The sequence below is a fragment of the Formica exsecta genome, unplaced genomic scaffold, assembly GCF_003651465.1.
Source record: "Formica exsecta isolate Colony F162 unplaced genomic scaffold, ASM365146v1 scaffold233, whole genome shotgun sequence".
Taxonomy (NCBI): Eukaryota; Metazoa; Arthropoda; class Insecta; order Hymenoptera; family Formicidae; genus Formica; species Formica exsecta.
In genome coordinates, this window is record NW_021849616.1 from 1580060 (window position 1) to 1601257 (window position 21198).

Here is a 21198-nt window from a genome sequence, read left to right on the forward strand (position 1 = left end):
AAAGAGTGAAACGAAGAATAGAGGATGTTGAGACACGCGTTAAAAAATTTAATAAGCCGGCGTATGTTAATCAGCTTGCTCTATCTGCTGTGAGAGCACTCGTGCTTTCGTCTTTAACACACCTTGGAGAGAGAAAGAGAGAATCGCGGCTTGCCGACCAAATTTGGTAGTGACATTTTTCGGGCGTAACTGTTAATCCTATGCGTGTAGTACGTATGGCATATAACATGGCGAAATTAAATGTGACAGCAAAATTAGTCCAAGCCCTGCGAAATTTTCCAGTCAAATCGTTACAGGAGGAGCCTTAAGATATTAGAAACGATCTTCCCAATTCAGATTTCGTTATTTAAATACAGTATACATTTCACTTTTCAAAGACGCTTTTCTCTTTCTTGCCTCGTGATGTGATAAAAATACATTAAAAATGTGTATTTAAATGTCGATACATTATGTTGTAATTAAAAAATTTTTTTCCGAAAGTAGCTAATCATGTTATTGATCATGGGAATTTTAATTTATGTTAATTATGTGTTATTGTTCTCAGAAAATGAAGAATATATTACGTAAAAGAAACAGTGGTCCTCCAGCTAGACTAACGAGAGGACTCTCTCAGAAGGCTTTGGATACTCCAGATAGTTCCCCATCTCCAAAATCACCAACTAGAACTTTTCTCTTGGAAACACCAGTCCAATTTACCACGGTATGTGGAGAAAAGATATTCTTTTCATTATTTATATATCAAAAGATATAGACTTTCGTGGATTTCAAAAAACTATTAAAATAAAAAATATATTTTTTATTCAAAACTTTAATAAAAATTAACAAATTGTTTTTTTATATTGATAAAGATTAAGATTTTGCCCAATGTCGAAAGATATAAGTCTTAAAATCCATTATAAATTTAGGGCATGCAATCTCAGGAGAGGCATCTCTTTCTCTTTACTGATCTCCTGCTGATCGCGAAAGCACGCAGCGGTGGGAATTTCAAGTTGAAGCAGACCGTGAGGATGAGCGAGCTCTGGCTCACGTCGGGTCACATTGAGGACGTTGCGGAAACCAGCAAATCCGCGGAAACTAGCTTCGTTCTCGGCTGGCCTACCACAAATGTCGTGGCCACTTTCATGTGAGCACAAGCACTTGCATTTTATTTTCTAAAACTGCGCACGATAATCCAAGTTCCATGTGATAGACGAAGACATCAAGTAATAGAAACTCAGACAGTCGTTTTTTATTACGATTTAATTTATTCTTCCAGGACCGCTGCGGCGCGGGATCTTTGGTGGGGACGTCTAAACGATCTCGTACGGGAGGAGAGTATGAAGGAGCCGCCGCATACAAATATTCAAATCGTATATCACGACAACGACACGAACAGCGACTACGTAAGTGTGCCTGTCTTTTCAGACTCGTCTTCGCGCATACTCGAATTCACGGGAATGAATCGTTCGACTTCTATTTTTCTTCGAGAGAGTTGTCTTTTATTATCGCGGACGTCAGAGTCGAGTTTGAGTCGCCGTCGCCGACTATCTACTATCGGGTCGCGCATTGTACCGGCATTGCTTTAATCACCATTCATAATTCATTGATATTGTATAGATATAAGCTGCTAGGATCGCAAATGAATTTCCGTTAGATAAACCATGTCTATCATCCGGTAAACAAGTTTCAACGAATCAATAGTATGCCATATTATTCATCTCTTTGTAATATTTCCCTGTCGGCAAAAAAAAAAGAATACACACGTACTATTTTACATTTTACAGTGTAAGACGATCATGGTCGGTTCCGAGATGACAGCGCAGTCCTGTGTGAACATGGCGGTGCCGTTGTGGGACCTTCAAGGACCCTTCCAGTTGTGGGCCCGAACGTTCCCGGATGAGACGCCATATCCGCTGATAGGACACGAGCGACCATTTGCCGTGAAAATGTCGCGTCTACGACACATGCTGTCGGCGGATGAGGGTTTCGATCTGGAACATATCAACAACAGTGGCGTCGATCTGTGTCATTTTATCCTCAGACCCGTGATGAAAACGCCCGCGAAAAAGAACAACAGATCGAAAATAACCGGTCTGTTACGGCGCTCGCTATCGTTGAATCCCAGTCTCTTTGGCGTGAATTTGTCACGGCTGGATGAAAATGGCTTGCCTAAGCCCGTTCTGGTGATGCTGCAACAGCTGTTCGCAAAGGGCCCGTTCACACAGGGAATATTCCGAAAGTCCGCGAACGTTCGAATTGTTCGAGAGTTGCGAGATCAAATCGAATCTACGGGAGATTTCAACTGTCTAGAAGATGCGCCGATTATAGCTGTGGCGGCTTTGCTAAAGGAATTTTTAAGATCTCTACCAGATCCTCTCTTGACTTCTCATCTGTTTCCTCTCTGGATGGATAGCTTGGATACGCCGAATCCCGTCCAAACTATTAAAAGGTTTTACTATAAAGCCATTATAATAAAATTAATTTAATATATAATTTTTTTGAAAAATAGGAAAGTAAAACCAATTAAAACATTTTTCAGCATTCTAGATAGGCTTCCGAAGGCGAACTATACGTTACTGTCGCATTTAATCTGCGTGCTACATCATGTAGCGAGACGATCGAAACGTAATCTCATGTGTGCCAGTAATCTTGGCGTCTGCTGTGGTCCAAGTTTACTTTGGTCATCGAATCCGTCAGTGAACCAGAGCAGAGCGATTCCAACAATCACCGAAATGCTGATCCGTCATTGCGAGGATTTTTTCGGTGCCGGCGTCACGCAACTCCTCGGAGAAGACACACGTAGCGATAGCGGAGCCGAGGAAAGCACCGATAGTCTTCACTGTAAGTATGATAATATGATATCACTATTAGAGAATGTCAGAATATTATAAATTTAGAGAATATTAAAATATTAAAATATTACAAATTGTACTTTACAATGAATTAATTGAATTTTATATATTAAATTAAAATAGATTCTAATAAATATACGATGTCTTAATAAATTTTTTATGGTATAGCAGGTGGGATATCCTTGGATAGTCTAGATCTGACGGAGGCACCGCGGAGAGATCCCATGTCTCTGTCAAGAGACTCAGGCTTAACTTTGTCAGACTGCCAGTTATTTATTCCGGAATCGCCTGTAGGCTCGGAAGACTCTGCCCCGAACGCTCCATCGTCTAGTAATTATGATAAGCCTCTCGCGAAGGAGGAAAAGTCCAACAAATCCTACGTTCCGGTATATAGGTGCGGATGGGAAGAGAGGCTCAATGGTTACACGTCCGGTGGCCATAATCACGCGAATAGCACGGAGCATAACTTTCGAGAGGAAAAGGCTAACGCGTGTTACTCTAATCCACCCCAATCGTCCAATTTTCAGCGGCAGGACTGGTTACGGGCACAGCTCAAGAGAACACCCAGAACGAACAAGCTGGATGAGCATGAGCATCGAAAAGAAAGATTCGGCGATAAAGATATATACGATAGGGAGTATCTCAGACAAGACGCGATAAAGGAGAACGTGGAGAATTGCAAGACTTATCGGAGTAGGCAGTTGAACGTAACTTACGATATATTACCGGAAAATTACGATAGTAAAAGCTCGCAGCAAGATATTCGAAGCGCTGAACGGGTATCGATTCACGATTCGGAGCAGAGTCTGACAGGTGGCAGCGATACGCTCCGATCAGACAATGATCGCTACGAGTTTAAAAAGAAAGAGCGCTTCAGCGAGTTCAAAAAAGTCAAGCCCTCCGAAGTCCAGTATGTAAGTCTGGAGTCACCGATGGCAGAGAAAGAACGTCGTCGCCAAGCCCGTGATTGCGAACTATATGAGGATTACGTGAGAGTGAAAGCGATATATATGGAAGCGCTGAAATACTGCAAAAGTAAAGAAGCGAATGGTGAATCGGATGGTAAAATTAATTATTGCGAGGACAGAAGTCGATCGAGCGAAGTTTATGTAACCGCGGATGCGAATGATTCATATAAAAGCGTGATGATCGACAATCTCAGTGAAGACGAGCAGGAGGAAAGGACGTCATGGCCGGATACACCGCCGCCCTTGCCGCCGAGACTCAGGCATTTGCCGCCGGTACATATGAACCTCGAGGATAGGCACAAAGCAGCCGGTAGGTCCAGGTCTCTGCCACCGCCACCTCCTTATCGACCCCCGCCACAACCTCGCGCTCCCATCACCACAAGGCATTTGGGATTTGGTAGATCCGTCGTTGATGATGAAAGTTATGTTTGAGTACAGAAAACGGCGAATCTGTGCTACCTCGCAGGCCTAATCGAAGATCCCTGTCTATTATCATTTATCATTCAACATGTATAATGTCTAAGTCGTGGATCCGCTTTACGACAACTGAACCTAGTCCAAACACATACATGCGTAATACCGAGAACAATGAAGAAGCCGTGGCATTTGAAAGCGCATCATTGCAGTTTTTCTATAAGAGCGACAGATCGTCCTCTTTTGATCAAACTTAGAGATAACGAGATGAATGAAATAAAATTCTACATGTGAGACAGTAAAATGGAATTTGCTATCTATTTATGACCGGCAACAATAAGTCTTGGCCCGTATTCTCGTCGCACTTTTAACACTAAATGTCTTTATTCGATTTTCATCTTTGCTTTAAAACATAAATTTTTTTAAACATAAAAAAAAGTTTCGGTTTAAATGATCGTATTTAGGGCTAAATCGAGGATCCGGGCCTGTTATTCAGTGATTCAGGGTGCTTCCACGAGCGTTAGTTCATACTATATTAATATTTGCGTATTTAGGTAGCTAATTAAGCGTAGATTAAGTAACGGACAATGTTAGCGCCAAGACGATAATATGAGTAATTCTTTCTCTTCTTACATAAATAATCTTTGTAAAAATATCAGTAAAAAGATTGTCTACAAATGCGTCGAAGAAGTTTTGTGGAAACACAATCTGATGTTATCTATTAATAATACATTAATAGATACAACAGTTCATAAATATGTAACATTTTCTGTAATGTTTTATATTTATAACATCTTAACAAGCGGAGAATCCTTTATTCTTGTAAATTGATTTTAACAGATGTATTCTCTCTGAATCGAATGTACTTTCTTATCGATATTATCGATATGTGACATGTTTATATATTTTAAGTTTATAAAAAGATAGAGGACCAGTTGCGGGAACAATTACAATGATAAAGATCCATATGAGAATTCGATAAAATAAATTTATAGAGAGAGATTTGTCTATAATTTTACTCACGTAACTGGTATCAATTTGAAGCTGACTTTAAATTTACGAGAGTCGTCTTTTTCGGCGATCTATCTTTCTCTTTTTTTTAAACCGGCTTGTAAGCAATGTGTTCGTAGCTGTGTTTTAACAAAATCTCATTTTAATGGAATTATTATCTTTCAAGATGTTCTTTTCCACAGATGTGTTCACAAAATCTGTTATTGTGCTTACTTTGAGCAAAAACGACTTCTCCCTATAAGCAATAATAATAATAATAACAATATTTCGTTTCTGACAATCGTAATATGATTTGCAAATATAAGCCACTGTGCGTGTATAGTGCGATTATGTTCTTATTGTTAGCACATATAGGATACAAGAAACATTGGAGTGTTACTACATGATCAACCTTCTCGTTTTTTGTATATATTAAATTGTAAAATTATCTCTTTTATATCGTTAAACTTACGATACAATGTGTAACACCCATGAGATATGTATACTTATCTAAATTATATATGTTATGCTACAAAAACAAGCAAATATATATATATTTCGTATTTTATACACTTATGAGCTTTTTCAATACACAGCCCATTTCTTTTCATTATTCAGAAATAATCCTTTTCAGGAGAGATTACATTTATTCAATTTTATAAAAAAAAATTTACTGTAAAAAAAGATACATTATCTATTTTATTATTTGTATGAAAATTGATAGAGTACTTATTGAAATAAATGAGTGGTGATATATTAATATATCACATATATTTTTCATAGGATAAATTTTACAATGTATTTGTGATTTAAAAATCAAAAATTTTTAATGCAGGTCTTGATTAAATTACGGTGAGTTATCCGCTGTATTGAAAAGATTAATTTACTTCACAATTTTTAGAAAGGCACAGTACATACAAAATACTATAATTTATAAATAAAAATAAATATAACAGTGTTTTTTTATATCTAATAACATAAAAAATTCTTATACATCAATAATTGCTCATTATTTACTATTCCGATGTAGATTGTCAATACTGAAAAGTCATTCATATATATATTTTTTTTTCATTCATATATATTGAATAATATCATTCATATTTATTTTCATTCATATATATATGACGTAATGAATATTTTACTATAGTAAATTGTGGCATCACGTGATAGTACGATGCACGTGGTACTATCGTACTACTAGCTACTATGCTTGTATCAGCTGATGGTAATAATTTGTAATGTTTTCGTCTCTGCTCTTTCTGTTTGATTGCTCCTAAAAACAAAAATAATGAACAATATGCCGCAAATGTGGAACAAACTAATCAATACAATATATTACTTTAGATGCAATAAATTTGTGCCAGTTTCTTCGGTAGTAAGAAATATAGGTAATCATCATATTATGATATTTTACTTGAAACAAATTTTATTACTTTGGTTAGATTTTTGTTTGATGTTTTTCTACCATCACACATAAATGTAATTTAATAAACATGATGAGAAATTGATTAAGTATTAATGATATTATATAGATGTATAAAATAATTTGACATTTGTAGCTACTGTGAAACGATTTTATAGAAGAACGAATATACTTTCATGTGGTGATAAATTTGAGATTACGTTGGACCAGAGGAAGTTGAAGACACCGCAAGGTAGGGTATTTGAAGTAAACAGCAAACCCTTAGCTTTAGCGGTGGCTGCTGAATGGGATGCGCAGAAGGAGACTATCGATAGAGGAAGTATGCATTTGGTACGAAATCAGTACAATTATGTATAAGAAATTAATTTACTTTTTAATTTATTGTCCAACTACTTGGGCTTGCACTGTCATTTCGTATTTATCATCTAATGTAAGTGCGATAAAAGATTTACCAACACATTTTGCGGAAAAGAAAATTCAAAAAATGATGAAAATGATGAAATTTTAAATCTAGTACAAAGACATTCAATGTTATTTTAGTTATGTGACTACATTTAAATGTGTATAAAACTTTATTCTTAAGTTACAGATGCTTTGTGCACTGCCAATTCTGTTTACACATTTTATTTATATTCCAAATGTATGTTACACATGCTAATGTATTTGCAGACATCCTTATGCAATACTGTATTAGACAACCCACACAATTATACCAAGATAGATCTGGTCAATCATATAGTGAACTGTTTAGAAATGGATACAATTTTATTTTATTCAAGTGTAAGAAAGTATTTGTACAAATCTCCATGCCTTTTTCCCATATAACAATATGACATTTCGATTATAATGATTTTTGTGATTTTAGGAAGTGGACGAATTATATCAATTACAAGTTGAAAAGTGGGAACCTATAGTTCGATGGTTTTGTGATCATTACGATGTGGATATTGCAAGAACTCAGAGTATAGAAGCGCCTACTGTATCCGCGGAAACCAAAGCTGCTTTAACGAGGCATTTATTGTCCTATAATTTTAATAGTATTTATGGTATGTGATACAATTTTATGAAGAGAAACAAGATGAGTATCTTTTATCCATATATTAACTGTTATCTGTGTACATAGGTCTTGTGTATGCAGTGGATGGATTAAAGTCAGTTATTCTGACTCTTGCAACAGCTGCAAGAGTAATTAAAGTCTCGGAGGCTGTAAGTCTCTCACGACTAGAAGAAGAATATCAGGTATAGATATAGAAAACTTTGATTTTATTTATGATAGAAATGCCAATAGAAATCGCTTCTGTTATTTATCATTATTGTATGTTTATATGTTATCCTTATTATCCTTATATTTGCATAGATCTCTTATTGGGGCAATGTGGAATGGCATCACGAGTACAGCAGACATGATTTACAGGCGCGTCTATCGGCGGCAATGTTATTTGTATACTTGAACTCTCATTCCGCCACTTCGCGACCCAAAAATAACGTACCTAATGTAAGCTAATCCTATTCCGATTATTAAAGAACCATTACGTCAATAGATATAAAATTTGTAAGAACACAACCTGTTTACTGTAATATAACATTATCTGTAACATCGATATCGATCGGTTACTCCTTTGATGCTAATTAATATGAGCTAGGAGAAATCTTCTATACGCATCCAGAGAATTACTTTTAGCGATGAATCAGATAGGAACGGAACAATCAGGTCCGACCCACTCTTTTGTACAAATGCAGCTGAAAAGTTGATGAATTACATACATAACGTTATATAACATATGTGGTTTTTATATAGAACATTTCAAATCTTTCTTCTTTTTTCATGTAAGAATAGAATGGTTTATTTCTTTTGTATTACCTATACGATGCTCCATGATGCAAACACACCGCACCATTTTTGCACGAGTGGCGAATGCATTCATTGCGATTGCATTCGCCCACGCCGCGGCCGGTGGCAGGGCTGGAGCCGGTTAGCGGAAGAATTGAAGTATCTGTGCGCAACTCGACATCGAATATGCATCCGGAAAAGCCGGTGTGAAGAGGTAGATCATGCGGCAACGTCTCGAAGTTTTTCGATTTGTACCCACCTACGAAAAAATATCTTTATCTATTTAGCTAAGTTTAAAACGCTAAATGTCGTCTCACTTGAACTTCATACTTGTCTCCGATGTCAAGATCATTTTTAAATCACTTTAATTGTTTCAATGTTAGATATAAGTGATGAGAATTTAACTGCTTAGTGTAGTATAAAATATATGATGAAAGACGATCTTAGCTCTACTGACATGGTGCTAAATGTCAAGCTGCTCTTTTCCGCAACAACGTACCAATATAGAGAAAAGGCGATACATCGAGTTGAGTCATCGATCCTACCGCCTGACCGGTCACGTTCCCGAGACCCTCTACCGCAAGCCATGCCTCCTTGCCTCTCCTTCCAATCCTGAGAGTATATGTTTTACTTTTACCAGCCGATCCTGCCACGGTTAACGAGCTCAATGAATCGCTGGTGAAGATTCTTCGCACTCCTAATGAAAGATCAGAATGCAAGAGTGTAGTTCAAGCGATAACTATACTTTGATATTTTATTAATAGCAACCGATTTCAGTGTTTTTCTTGCAAGAAAAGAAAGTTTTACTCTATACATCAGAAAAAAACTTTATATATATATATATATGCACCATTATATAGATCTTCTAAAATATCAAATTATAATTTTTAAAAATCTACACTTATGCGAGATTTATTATACATATAATATGAATAGCTTCGAATATTGGGAGATTGGATTTTACGAATTCATTACTCACCAGAGCCTAAATCCCACGTGAGCATAATGTAGCCGCGCACGAATGTTATCGAGAGGTGATCCGAAACATCGCGACGCGAACCTTCCTGTCCGATATAAGCTACCAGGGAGATTTGATCAAATGTGCGCGGGATGAGTCGCAGCTTCAGCTCCATTGTGTCTTTTATCGAAGGCGACACGCCGTAGGCGATGTACGACGCGAAACCGGGGACGAGAACCGAGAAGGCCGGTCGCACTAGGATAGCATCTGAGAGAGAGCAAATTTATCCTATGTAGCTTGATATTGCATATTGCAATCTTATTGCATCGCCGTTCTATAGAATGTTTATTGAACATTCCGTTAGCTTATTATGTATATGATTTACCTTCTTCGCAGAAAAGCCCGTGGCTGCCGAGCGGACAAACGCAAATGAAACCAGTTCCTGGCGAGCTTACACACGTCGCACCCACCGAACAAGGATTGTCGTTGCACGCCGAATATTCGCACAAAGGCCCAGTGTATCTGTAAATAATCTTTGATGCTTATCATTGTGCCTTTTAAAACCTATTGCGAATATTCGAAAATCAAAGTTAAATTGCGGAAATTAAAAATTAATATCATAATTCTGATTCGTAATCCTATTTTTTTTATATGTCATTTCTTTTTATTAGACATACATAAAGATATTGAATATTATAATATATCAGAGAAGCAAAAAAGTTACCGACATCTTTACTTGCCAGATAATGAATATTTACCCAGCTACACATTTGCAGCGAATTCGACCCTCGTTTTCTTCACACGCGCCGAAATTCTGACACGGATTTGACAAGCACAAGAACGACGTGCATTCTTCAATCTGAAACGTTTCTACGGAGTCGTGAATAAAATGTCGCGAAATATCATTCACCTGTAATGCAATTTTTATTAGATATAAACTCTGCGCAATCATTCTGTATAAAAAGTGACGAACTTTCTGCTACGTGATACAAAACACGAATATTGAATTTAATTCTGAATAATATTTTACTTTAAAGGAATCCATGCAACCAATAATTCCCATAGCTACGTGAGGGAAATAATGCGAAAACGTTAATGGAATGCCTCCTATGTATAAATTGGCGTATTTTGGAACCATTCCTCGTTGTGGCAGTATTTGTTCGCCGGTTACGGCCATAGTGCCATTGACCAGCAATTTGGCAAAACACTTCTCGTTCTCATCATTGGCAACATATTGAAAGCTAGAAGAAAAAAAAAAAAAAGAAAAGAAAATATATATTTTTATATATAATTTGTATATAAAAAATTTTAGATATAAAAATTTATATTTATGTTTAAAATTAATAGAACCATCTATAATTTGCGAATAGCGTACCTCATATCAATGCCCACTTCGAATCCATTATCGATAATGGCATCGATTTCACCGAGCAACATAGTTTCCAGACCGCAAGAAAATTGAAACTTTAACGATCCAAGTTCCAAATACACTAAAGAATATCTCTCGTTGTCGAAGTAAACGTGCAATATTATTCCATTCTTAAATGCCGTTCTGAGCTTAACGTAAATTCGGAGTGTTGCGCTCTTATTGTCGGAGATTATTACTTCGACGCGTTGTCTGATAAAAGATTTGCCGTTAAAGGCCGCTTGCGTAATGGTCGAATCTGTCTTGCAGCCGTCAGTATACTGAATGATAATTATAATATAGATATGTTAAAATTGTAACTCTCGGGACTTACATCTTTTATTTCGAGAAAGATTTATTTCAAAATCTATATTTGAATTTTTAACAATCATCAAGTTTGTTAAAGATTGTTATATATAAACTGCTTACCTCGGTAACATTACGCGAAGTTAATGTAGTAGTACTTGTGGAACATTGATTCCCTCGGCAAGCGCTAATTTCTGCGGTGCTGGTTTCGATACTAGTAGTTTGACTTAATGAGGATACGTTGGTGGATGTTAACGGGGAAGATACCGTGGGAGTCTCAAATTTGACAGTCGAAGATATTACTGATGGCAGTGTTGACGAGGTAGTTAAGGGTAGAACAGTTCCGGCCAAATCTACAACCGTAGTTCCGAGATCGAAGGTTCTATTCTGTAACGATTCCGTCGTGTATCGGAATGTCGTATTGACGGGGAATGTTACATCGGTACCGTGATCCATGATAGCGCTTGTGGTAGTCTTTTCGTCGATCTGACCTTCATCCGTATCTATCATTGTTGGTCGATGACTAAATGGAGATGGAATAGTCTAGCGTTATTATAAAATTATTATGAAAAATTTGTATATATAATATATATCCATATGATTAAAAAAATAATTGTTATATTTAAAAAGAAAATATTTAAAATATTGTTATGAGAGAAATTAAAACACAAGATGCATGTTAATTTATTACAATAAGTATCGATATTCTAAACAAGTGATATTTCAAGATATTTCTCCATTTACCTAAAACTCGTCATGTACTCCGTTGCACGCGTTAGGTCTTCATCCACCCTTTCGGAAGCCGACGAATATGTTGTCTGATTATCATCCTTGGTAACTTTGCCATCATGAATCGATCTTTCGGTTGGAGAAGAAAATTCCGTACTTTCTGTTTCAGTTACATGAAAGAAACCTTCGGTAGCAGCGGACGACATTGCTGCGACCTCCGGTGTCACGACATCATCTCGAGTTGTTTCTTTACTAGTCGTGAAACCTGTCGACGGGATCTCAGTAAGTAAGATATCACTTTCGCTACTAACACTAGGAGAACCTCCGTCCTCGTATCCTGTCGTCGTGGTCGTCTTCTCCATAATCGTATAGCTCTTTGTGTAAAGCGAACTAGTTGTTCTCGAGGATGTTGAATACGTTGCAAAACTGGATGTTGATGATAAGGGCACAGAAGTATCCGCTATTGAAGTTGATCCTCTAGGTGAAATAATGGCGGTTGTAGTTTTAATCGAACTTGTTCCCTGTTCGGACGTGTCTTCTACTTCTATAGCGATAGTCGTCAAAGGGAAACTGTATTCGCACATGGAACCACTGTAATTCGGTAGACAGGAGCAAGTGAAGCTGTTGATACCGTCGATGCAAGTACCACCGTTTTCACACTGTGCAAATTTTGATTCGCAATCGTCGTATTTTAACTCGCATAATGCGCCGTGATAATCAGGCACGCAATAACAAACTGGATGATCATCCTCCAACAGACATACTGCTCCGTTTTGGCAAGGATTTTCATTACATGGCACAACTGCCCTGTCGCAGTCCTTGCCAGTAAAACCTTTTATGAAAATGGGTATGTAATGTATAATAATAATTAGTGTAATAAGGGGAAAAAAACATTTTATAATTAATTAATGATTCGAATATGAGTGCAAGATCTTTATAAGATTTCAATTTTATGAATAAAACTTTGACTCCACCAATTTTTCGCTTTTTCTAGATAAAAATATGTGATCTGTGAACCGCTTACCAAATAGACAAGCACAAGTATAGGAAGCTGGAACATTGATACAGAGGCCACCGTTTCTACACGGTGAACTTAAACACTCGTCAACGTCCACGTCGCAGAAAGTGCCGGTCCATCCTTTTCAGATCATACGGCCACGCATAAAAAAGAAGAAAAGATACCGTCAAGATAGAATATAAAAGCAAAATATTCTTTATATATGTATAATAATTTTACACAAATTACCTTCGCGACAACGGCAATAGAATGAGATTCCGGGTCCTTCGACGCATTCGCCGGAATTTTTGCATATTGTTTCGTTGCAAACAGAAGCGTCTATCTCGCAGTAATCTCCTAAAAGTAAAACAACAAAATAACAACGTGAAAATTTATTAGATAAATTTGTCATTATATGTCGCACCTGAATATCCCTCTGGACACTGACAAATGATGCCATCGTAATCGACGCAGGTGCCATTGTTAAGGCACGGATGATTCGAACATTCGCTATATCTTTGTTCGCAATTCATACCTAATTATTATTTAAAACATATCACTTGTATTCTCTTTGATTTTCTCGTATTTGGTAGGCGAAAATATGAAGAAAGATGTATTACCTACAAAACCATCGACGCAAGTGCAATTATATGCAGCAACACCATCGTTGCACGTGCCACCATTGAGACAAGGATTTGACCAGCACTCGTCCCAATTAATTTCGCAATTAATCCCCGTATAACCGTCGATACAATAACAAGAATAGGTGCTGCGTCATCCATGAAAATTTACAAAACAGAAGTAAGTAGACACTTTTCTATAATTTTGGCTATATTTTATTGTATTTATATTTTTAAATTAATTAGTGATATTAAAAAAGTTAAATCTCTAAAAATATTTAAGCTTATAAATATTATACTAATTACCAAATTTTGATCTAAATAATTTGATTGTTTATTATATTTTTCGTGTAAGATATTTTCAAATTTTTACGAAGAAATTATACATATAAGTTTACTTAAGTATTGCTATATTTATTTTCACTTATGTGTCCGCGTGATTGTATCTATATTTTACGTAATCCAACTCTTATGAAATTAAAATGCGTGCTTAGCAAGTGCATGTATGTATGTACCTGTTCTCGTTGTTCAAACAGATTCCATACATGCAAGGATCCTCGCTACAATCCGATTCTAGTGCAAACACTGTTATTGTAGTCGACAGTACTATCAGTATAAGAACACTTTGACACGTGGTGGTCCTCGCGAAAGGCAGGCAATAACTCCACTTATAAGCCAATCTAAGTAGTCTTACATACCTATACAGCATGATTATAGCATGATATATACATATGCCGATTTTTCTGTGATGTGTAAGTGTATGATATATGCACGTGCGCATATGTATACGTGTGTGTATTTTGTATGTATGCATCACGTTCATTGTGTACATCGTATAACGCGCGCATGATTGGAAAATTTACGTAAAGTCACGTTACGATGTAACTAACGAGATATAGCAATCTATTCGCGTCTCATATTGAATAATGCAATAATTTTCTAGACTCAACATATGATACACTTCAAGTATCAATTAAATTTAATAAAAAATATTTTTATTTTTATTAAATTCATTAATCACAAAAAGAAAATCTCCTGTACGCGAGATATGTAATTAATGAGAAGAATTATAAGGAAAATATATGTCACAATATAAAATAAAATTATTATAAAAAAAATTGTAATTTTATTAGATAGAATAAAATCAAATATAAAGATATTTAAAATTCTTTGTAGATATATGTTCAAAATAGGAAATATACAAGTTTGAACGAAAGAGTTGAATTTTAGCGTAATTTTCAACGATATAAAATAGACTCAATTAAACTAGAGCGATAATATATATAGCTTCGCGAGTTATGTCACTGTGCTAAATGCTCGTCCGTGACCTTTCCCGCGAAATTCGGCATTACGTTATCAGGTAAAACGCTGTAAAGAGAGTTAATTATACAATTGATCGATACGAGAATACCGTACGGTGATTCCTGAAAGGATTAAAAAACGAAACGGACTCGCCGAACCCGGGGGAATCGGCCGATGGATCTTTCTTTTCCATTACCTTCCCATTTCTGTGGACGGCGGGCAATAAAAAAAAAAGGGAAGACGCGAGAGTCGTCGTGGAACACGGCACTTTCGACGATCTGTACACAGTACGGTATGTCGCATATATCGCTCTATCATAGACCGTGTATATACGTTGTATGCACGTTGTTCTTGACGATGCCGTTCACGATATCCCATCGACGACGACAACTCGACCGTAGTCTTAGCAACACGCGACCATACAAATAGTCGTTACGTGCCGGATACGCTTGCGTGAAGCAATCGTCGATATTAATAAAAAGAACTTCTGGCTTTACTCTTACAATTAAATAAAAGTCGAAGTGGATGATGTATTTCTCAGATTTCTTCAGCCGACAGGATCGTAGAATGCATTTGCAACTTGTATATAAATCGAAGAGTTTAAAAAACAAAAACTTCTTTAATTGATATACTATTATTTTTGGACGCCACTATGTAATTATTGATTTCTTTTTATTATTGCAAATGCGTGCGGAATGTATTTTTTCGTAAATTATAATGGCGAGTATTTTTAGTCAGGCGAGAAAGAAAATAATAGATCAATATTGCGCTTTTATACCGGGCTTAAATCGATACACGAGCTGCGGAACGTTTTTATTCTAGCTGAATATAATGATTTGTTAAACGGAGAAGAGTTTAACCGACATAGATATCTAATTAATAATATAATTAAGAATATACGTAACTTGTTATACACGTGATATATCAAAGAAACCGCCTGTTTTCTTTGAGTTATCAGTATGTTATATATATTATTTATAACCTGTTGGCATTTCGCGAAATGTGTAAACAGTAAACAAATAGATCAGTTGGCTATTTTTCGATGTGCTGCCAAATCATAATTCTATTTTAAGCTGAGATTTATAATAAGAGCACGCGCTGTGTGTGCTCATAGCTTATAGAGCAGTCTCTCGCGTGTCTTCAATTACGCGAACGCATTTTACGATCTTTCGACTTTGCGATATAATCTCAATAATTAATTAATTACTAATTAATTCACAACAATTAATTAATTTTTAACAAGATCCGCAGTTGTTACGAAAACCGAAACTCTCTTCTGACATCGCGATGTGTCACGTCTGACAAACAACGTATATCTCTACCTCTGCTTTAAACAATGTAAATATTTGTAGAGAAAATCTTGCAAACGCGAAAACAAGGTCTCAAAAGTTATTACAAAACTGGCTCGGTGCCTATAGAAAACAATACGCGTATTAAAGATTTGGTATAAAAGACGATGATTAAAGCATCAAGAGGCAAAATATCGAGAGAAAATATACGCAAGTGCATCTGTGATCCAGATGGAACCACGAGAGACAATGGAATTGCTCGAAGCCTATCTGCGAGAGAACAATCTTGCACAAGATGAATCCCGGGTATGGACCATCGAGTGCTCTCCCTTGGGAGGTCGCGGCATGTTCGCCACACGGGACATTCGAGCCGGCGAATTGATCTTCACGGATGTCCCGCTGTTGATAGGACCGCGATACAGCAAGTACCTATCGATGTGTGTCGTCTGTTACAAGAACAACTGTCCCCTGTTCCCCTGCGATCATGGTTGCGGTTTGCCGATCTGTTCGACGGAATGCGAGAACTCGATGATGCACTATCAAGCGGAGTGTCGATTACTCAGGGAGTGGATGCCGACCTGCGGTTCCACCTGGTCTAAGGATCTGATGTTCGCGGTAGTACCGATACGCGGTCTTATGTTGTCGAAGGAGCAACGTAAACTCTTGTATGCCTTTGAGTGCCATCCGAATCTTACTCGTAACTATGAGGTATATTTGATCCGATTTACTTTTCTTTCATACATGATATTTCATAAGTTTCTGATTCGTATAACGAATATCTGATTTTGTAGAAATGTACACAAAAAATGAACAAATTCTTATAATTAATAATGTGTTTCATATTTTGTTTCTTCTATTTTCATATGTGTTTTTCATTAATATCATTATTTTTCTAAAATTTATTATGTAATTATATCATTCTAGTTACATGGACAACACTCTCTTTTTTGAATGATATTACATAGACTTGAATACAATCTATCTCTCACTCGTCCTCTTTTCATATTTTCTCCATATAAATATAATATTTAAAAGAAAGAGAAAAAAGAGAGAGAAAAGATGCGATAATAATATATATTAATTAAAGAGTCTAAAATGAACTTCAAGCTCGATCTGGTCAAAAGAAACGTGAGCAACCTTCCCAGCGAAGAGCAAATGGAGCTTATGAGACGCATTTGCGAAGTCTGCAACACGAATTCCTTCGAAGTCGTGATCTCGAGAAACGAGGACTGCACCACGAGTTTACGCGGTGTTTACCCCATAGGTGCGTTTCAGAATCATTGCTGTGTGCCGAACACCAGACACCACTTCGATGACCATCAACGACTGTACGTGAGCGCTTCACTGCCGATCGCCGCTGGCGAGGAGCTCACTATGTCTTACACCGATCTCCTGTGGGATACATCGAGCAGGAGGCAATTCCTGAGGGTCACCAAACGCTTCTCCTGCAACTGCAGTAGATGCTCCGATCCCTCGGTATGTCGATACACAAATCTAAAAAAAAAAAAAAAAAAAACAGTTAGTTGCGATAAGAAAAACTTACGCGGGACGTTTCTTTTTTTTCCCCAGGAATTCGGATCTTATCTCGGAGCGCTTCTCTGTGCAAAGGACGATTGTTCTGGATATTTGCTACCACGCAATCCTCTCAATCTTAAATCTCCCTGGATCTGTGACAAGTGCCAGATCAGCATGAACCACAGACAGGTGATATCTAAAACTTCAAAAGCATTACTTTCGCACGCAATAAAAATAATTACTCTACAACTTTTTTACTCTTTCAGAATAAATATCTTCTCTGCAATTATTGATTTCGAGAAGCTATTTATTTGCGTATTAATAATATGTTCGCATATTTATTACAGTATTTATATGATTATTTATTTAATTGAAAAGTATAGATAGCTTGATTTTATCAATTTACAGATTGAATGCATTTATTCGATGTTGAACACGTTTGTACTTGATGCGGTGTACAAGACTCCGCGTGAGATTCTAAAATTTATAGAAGCAGTATTATCGAAATTAATTCCAACGACTAATTACATCATGATAGATGTCAAGTATCGTATAATTTCCTACTTTGGCAGAGTGCCGAATCTAAAATGGGAAGGTAATATATATTTTCTATCTTATCTTAGCGCTGCGCGGAATATTTTGTTTACAAGCTATTAGTTTTATATTATACATCTTAATGCGAAACGTAATTTGTGTTATTACAGATCTTACGGATGCAGATCTTAGCATCAAGAAAATGTATTGTAACGATGTACTTTCTATTTTGGATGCTTTAGGTTCTGGAGATTCTATTAAAAAAGGTAACATAATGACTTTATTACTTCATAGTTTCATTATAATCAAAATTGGAAAAAAAACGAAAGATAATTTTTTGAATATTCGGAATATGTTTTCCAGGTCTTGTCTTATACGAGCTATATCGTACAAATCTTGAATTATCTAAGCGCCAGATTTCGGAAAAACAAACACATTCGCGCATCGAGGTATGAGGAATATAATTCACGTTAATTATACATGTCTTAATTATTGTCCTAAATTCTTTTTCTAGGATAGCGATAATAAATATCTATTACGACAGGCAATGAATATATTGCAAAATGATGTCAGTGCAGCCTGTGTTCGCAAAAGTGATTAACGCGAAAAGACACCGTTCTAAAGTTGTATTTATTGATTGTATTATTTGATGTCTAGAATGGATATATATGTGTGTACGAGTATATTTGAAATAATGCATCATATATTGCTATGTATATTATGATTTTCATAATCTAATCATTTGGTTTCGTACTTTAATTTGTATGATATACAAGAAATGTTTGTGGATATATACAAATATAGTTATTACGATAAAAAAATGTGCATAAGCGATTATTATATGATGAAAAATACGTATTTAACAGAGATTAAATTTGAAAATTTAGGTTTAAAATATGTAAACATTCATTGATTTTTATCAAAAATGCAAATGTTCAAACAAAAATATGGTCAACCGATAATTAGGACATAGTTTTATGTCAATTAAAAGTTATGATACAGACTGTTATAGCATCAAGTAGATCACTATGCACACACACACACACACACACATACATGTATAAGGCAGTGTACATATATTTTATACAGTCAATACAAAAAAAACTAGTAGTTATTCACAATTTTAGGCATACATTTCATCTCTCTTTCATACTACTTGCTGTAATAAGCATTTTGCTTCCTCATATAAAGCAGCACCTGGCTTTAGCGTTTCTAAATCATAATCCACGTCTTCATCATAATTTGTATTGTTATTTCTGTAATAAAATTTCATTATATTACAGGCACAATTGTAAAAAAATATATTAATGTAAAATTTTCTACAAGTCTTAATTTATAAAATAACACAAAAAGATTTAATTTTATGTTCACTTTCAATTTGTTCTTAAATAGCATAATTTAATGCAACTCACCTGTACAAAGAATCATCAACAGCGTGCATTGCACCATTACCTAAATCCTGCAGCAACTGATTTCGCGCGAGCGCCGTGTGCATCAATGCAATATCAGCAAGCAAGAATTCTTTACGATTCATAAAAAAATTTGAAAAATGTTATTTTGCAGACTCATTTCTGATTTTAGCAAAATTATATTAAAAAATACTCACCATTTTTTTCATATTTTTTTAGTAGTTTTTTTACGAAATCTTCGCCCGCATACTTCTTAGATATACCAATTCTATAAAAGATAGCTTTGCACTGCCATCGATTCTCTGTAGAGTCTTGATTTGATAAAACAATTCTCCTCGCTTGCGTTTCCTTTACGAGGGATTCCCAATCGACGCCTAAAGCATCGCCCAATCCTTTGCCGCTCGTTTTGATGTCCTCTTCTAGCTCGCCATCAGAAATTTCTTCAAAGTCCATAGTTTCCATATTTTCATCTTCTATGTTCCTATTAAAATATAATGACATTATATAAAATTTGGAATAATTTTCATAATGGGAAATTGTTATTCACTCTGAATTATAACATTTTATAATATCATTCATATCTTACTTCAATGACATTGTATCGGCGTTATCCTTAGACTTTGAACTGAAAATGGTTTCTTCTACAGATTCCTTCGGAGATAACTGAGCAGGTTCCTGTGCAGTTGATTGTGTGTCGCGATGTGCAGCATCCGGTACTTTCTTGTTTGTCCGCGTTTTATTACTTTCCATATCCTGTCGAGAAATTACATAAACTCGTTAAGCTTTTTTTTGCAACAAAAAACAAAAATGCAAAAATATGCAATACCTACCGTAGTATCTTCTTCCATATTCAATATATCGTCAGGATCATCGCTGATATCACTCAAATCGCTCTCAGTGTGGAGAGTTTGCAAAGAATCATCGACTATGGGACGCTTCGGTTCCGTCGCGACGGATTCCTTGATTTCGGGTTTATCCTTTTGTGAATTCTTCTTTTGGAAACTATCCGTGGATTTTTCTCTCATAGTTGTACACAACTTGCCTTCGGCAAGTTCCATCAGTTTTTTGTTGATAGGTTCTTCTTTCATGCTGCCGTAAATAGCAGCCTGTTTAGCAGACGGATGAATTGTCGGTTCCTCTCTCGTTTCCGGCGCATTATACGATCGTCTTTTGCTAAAAAAAATTTAATTAATAGAGAATATATATATATATATATGCTATGTTTACTTATGTTGCGTAGATTCTCCGAGCTCCAAGTCTTTCGAGCGTTCGTTTCTATAATGCGATCGAACGTGCACGTTCTGATTATCCCACTTCCGCGTATCGCTGGACTTCCAGTCAGCCATTGAACTGTCGTATCGGGGGTTGTTCCACTCGTCATCATGTATCTCCGAGCGAGGAAGACTATCCCTGCCTTCCCATAACGTTCTCGTGCGCCACTCTCTCTCCTCCCATTCCGCCGTCGGATAATTTCGATCCCGGCCATGTTCCATGTCGCGATGATGTCCTTCCCAATCATCGTTTGAAACAGTCTCATCTCTAACAACAAAAGATAGAGAGAAGAAAAAAGAATGAGTAATATATACTTGGCTATCTATAAGTATCTATTCATTTTTTTTAAATCTTGTATTCTCTCTCTCCTCTTTTCCCCCTTCTCTCTTTATATATATATAT

At 36.2% G+C, this 21198-nt stretch overlaps 5 protein-coding genes across 9 annotated transcripts in view; 3 read left to right on the forward strand and 2 right to left on the reverse strand.

Moving 5' to 3' along the window:
- Positions 1 to 5775, forward strand: part of LOC115235763 (rho GTPase-activating protein 20-like) — a 199780-nt gene extending 194005 nt beyond the window's left edge. For 3 of the 4 annotated variants that reach the window (XM_029807729.1, XM_029807731.1, XM_029807732.1), the window contains 6 exons: positions 545 to 700; positions 906 to 1123; positions 1256 to 1382; positions 1764 to 2428; positions 2519 to 2820; positions 3000 to 5775. In XM_029807729.1, coding sequence (XP_029663589.1) covers positions 545 to 700; positions 906 to 1123; positions 1256 to 1382; positions 1764 to 2428; positions 2519 to 2820; positions 3000 to 4231 — 2700 coding nt within the window. In that variant the 3' untranslated portion in view covers positions 4232 to 5775. The remainder of the gene's footprint in view (positions 1 to 544; positions 701 to 905; positions 1124 to 1255; positions 1383 to 1763; positions 2429 to 2518; positions 2821 to 2999) is intronic. The other variant, XM_029807730.1, reaches the window with a different exon arrangement.
- Positions 5776 to 6398: 623 nt separating this feature from the next.
- On the forward strand, positions 6399 to 8408 carry LOC115235762 (ATP synthase mitochondrial F1 complex assembly factor 2). Its single transcript, XM_029807728.1, has 6 exons — positions 6399 to 6594; positions 6766 to 6959; positions 7299 to 7409; positions 7495 to 7675; positions 7753 to 7868; positions 7987 to 8408. The coding sequence occupies exons 1-6, from the start codon at positions 6495 to 6497 to the stop codon at positions 8131 to 8133; spliced, it is 849 nt and encodes a 282-aa protein (XP_029663588.1). The 5' UTR covers positions 6399 to 6494; the 3' UTR covers positions 8134 to 8408.
- On the reverse strand, positions 7871 to 15159 carry LOC115235757 (protein eyes shut-like). The gene is made up of 16 exons (XM_029807713.1): positions 14974 to 15159; positions 13991 to 14173; positions 13476 to 13624; positions 13280 to 13390; positions 13105 to 13212; positions 12883 to 12996; positions 11874 to 12690; positions 11253 to 11652; positions 10794 to 11104; positions 10449 to 10659; positions 10177 to 10328; positions 9804 to 9940; positions 9440 to 9685; positions 8960 to 9157; positions 8491 to 8719; positions 7871 to 8369 (listed from the first exon to the last, which is right to left on the reverse strand). Exons 1-16 carry the CDS (start codon positions 15153 to 15155, stop codon positions 8318 to 8320), a joined length of 3600 nt encoding a protein of 1199 aa, XP_029663573.1. The 5' UTR covers positions 15156 to 15159; the 3' UTR covers positions 7871 to 8317.
- A 1111-nt stretch (positions 15160 to 16270) lies between these two features.
- Positions 16271 to 18936, forward strand: LOC115235761 (SET domain-containing protein SmydA-8-like). 2 transcript variants are annotated; one of them, XM_029807725.1, is made up of 7 exons: positions 16271 to 16774; positions 17174 to 17542; positions 17636 to 17770; positions 17990 to 18176; positions 18286 to 18381; positions 18479 to 18564; positions 18630 to 18936. In XM_029807725.1, the coding sequence occupies exons 1-7, from the start codon at positions 16298 to 16300 to the stop codon at positions 18714 to 18716; spliced, it is 1437 nt and encodes a 478-aa protein (XP_029663585.1). In that variant the 5' UTR covers positions 16271 to 16297; the 3' UTR covers positions 18717 to 18936. The 2 variants fall into 2 exon arrangements, with proteins under 2 accessions (XP_029663585.1, XP_029663587.1); XM_029807727.1 differs by having other exon boundaries at positions 16275 to 16774; positions 17342 to 17542.
- LOC115235755 (zinc finger CCCH domain-containing protein 13-like) overlaps positions 18563 to 21198 on the reverse strand; it is a 6456-nt gene continuing 3820 nt past the window's right edge. The window contains exons 5-10 of the mRNA XM_029807712.1: positions 20752 to 21063; positions 20355 to 20697; positions 20111 to 20277; positions 19722 to 20005; positions 19528 to 19636; positions 18563 to 19371 (exon numbers count right to left, since the gene is read on the reverse strand). Coding sequence (XP_029663572.1) covers positions 19263 to 19371; positions 19528 to 19636; positions 19722 to 20005; positions 20111 to 20277; positions 20355 to 20697; positions 20752 to 21063 — 1324 coding nt within the window. The 3' untranslated portion in view covers positions 18563 to 19262. The remainder of the gene's footprint in view (positions 19372 to 19527; positions 19637 to 19721; positions 20006 to 20110; positions 20278 to 20354; positions 20698 to 20751; positions 21064 to 21198) is intronic.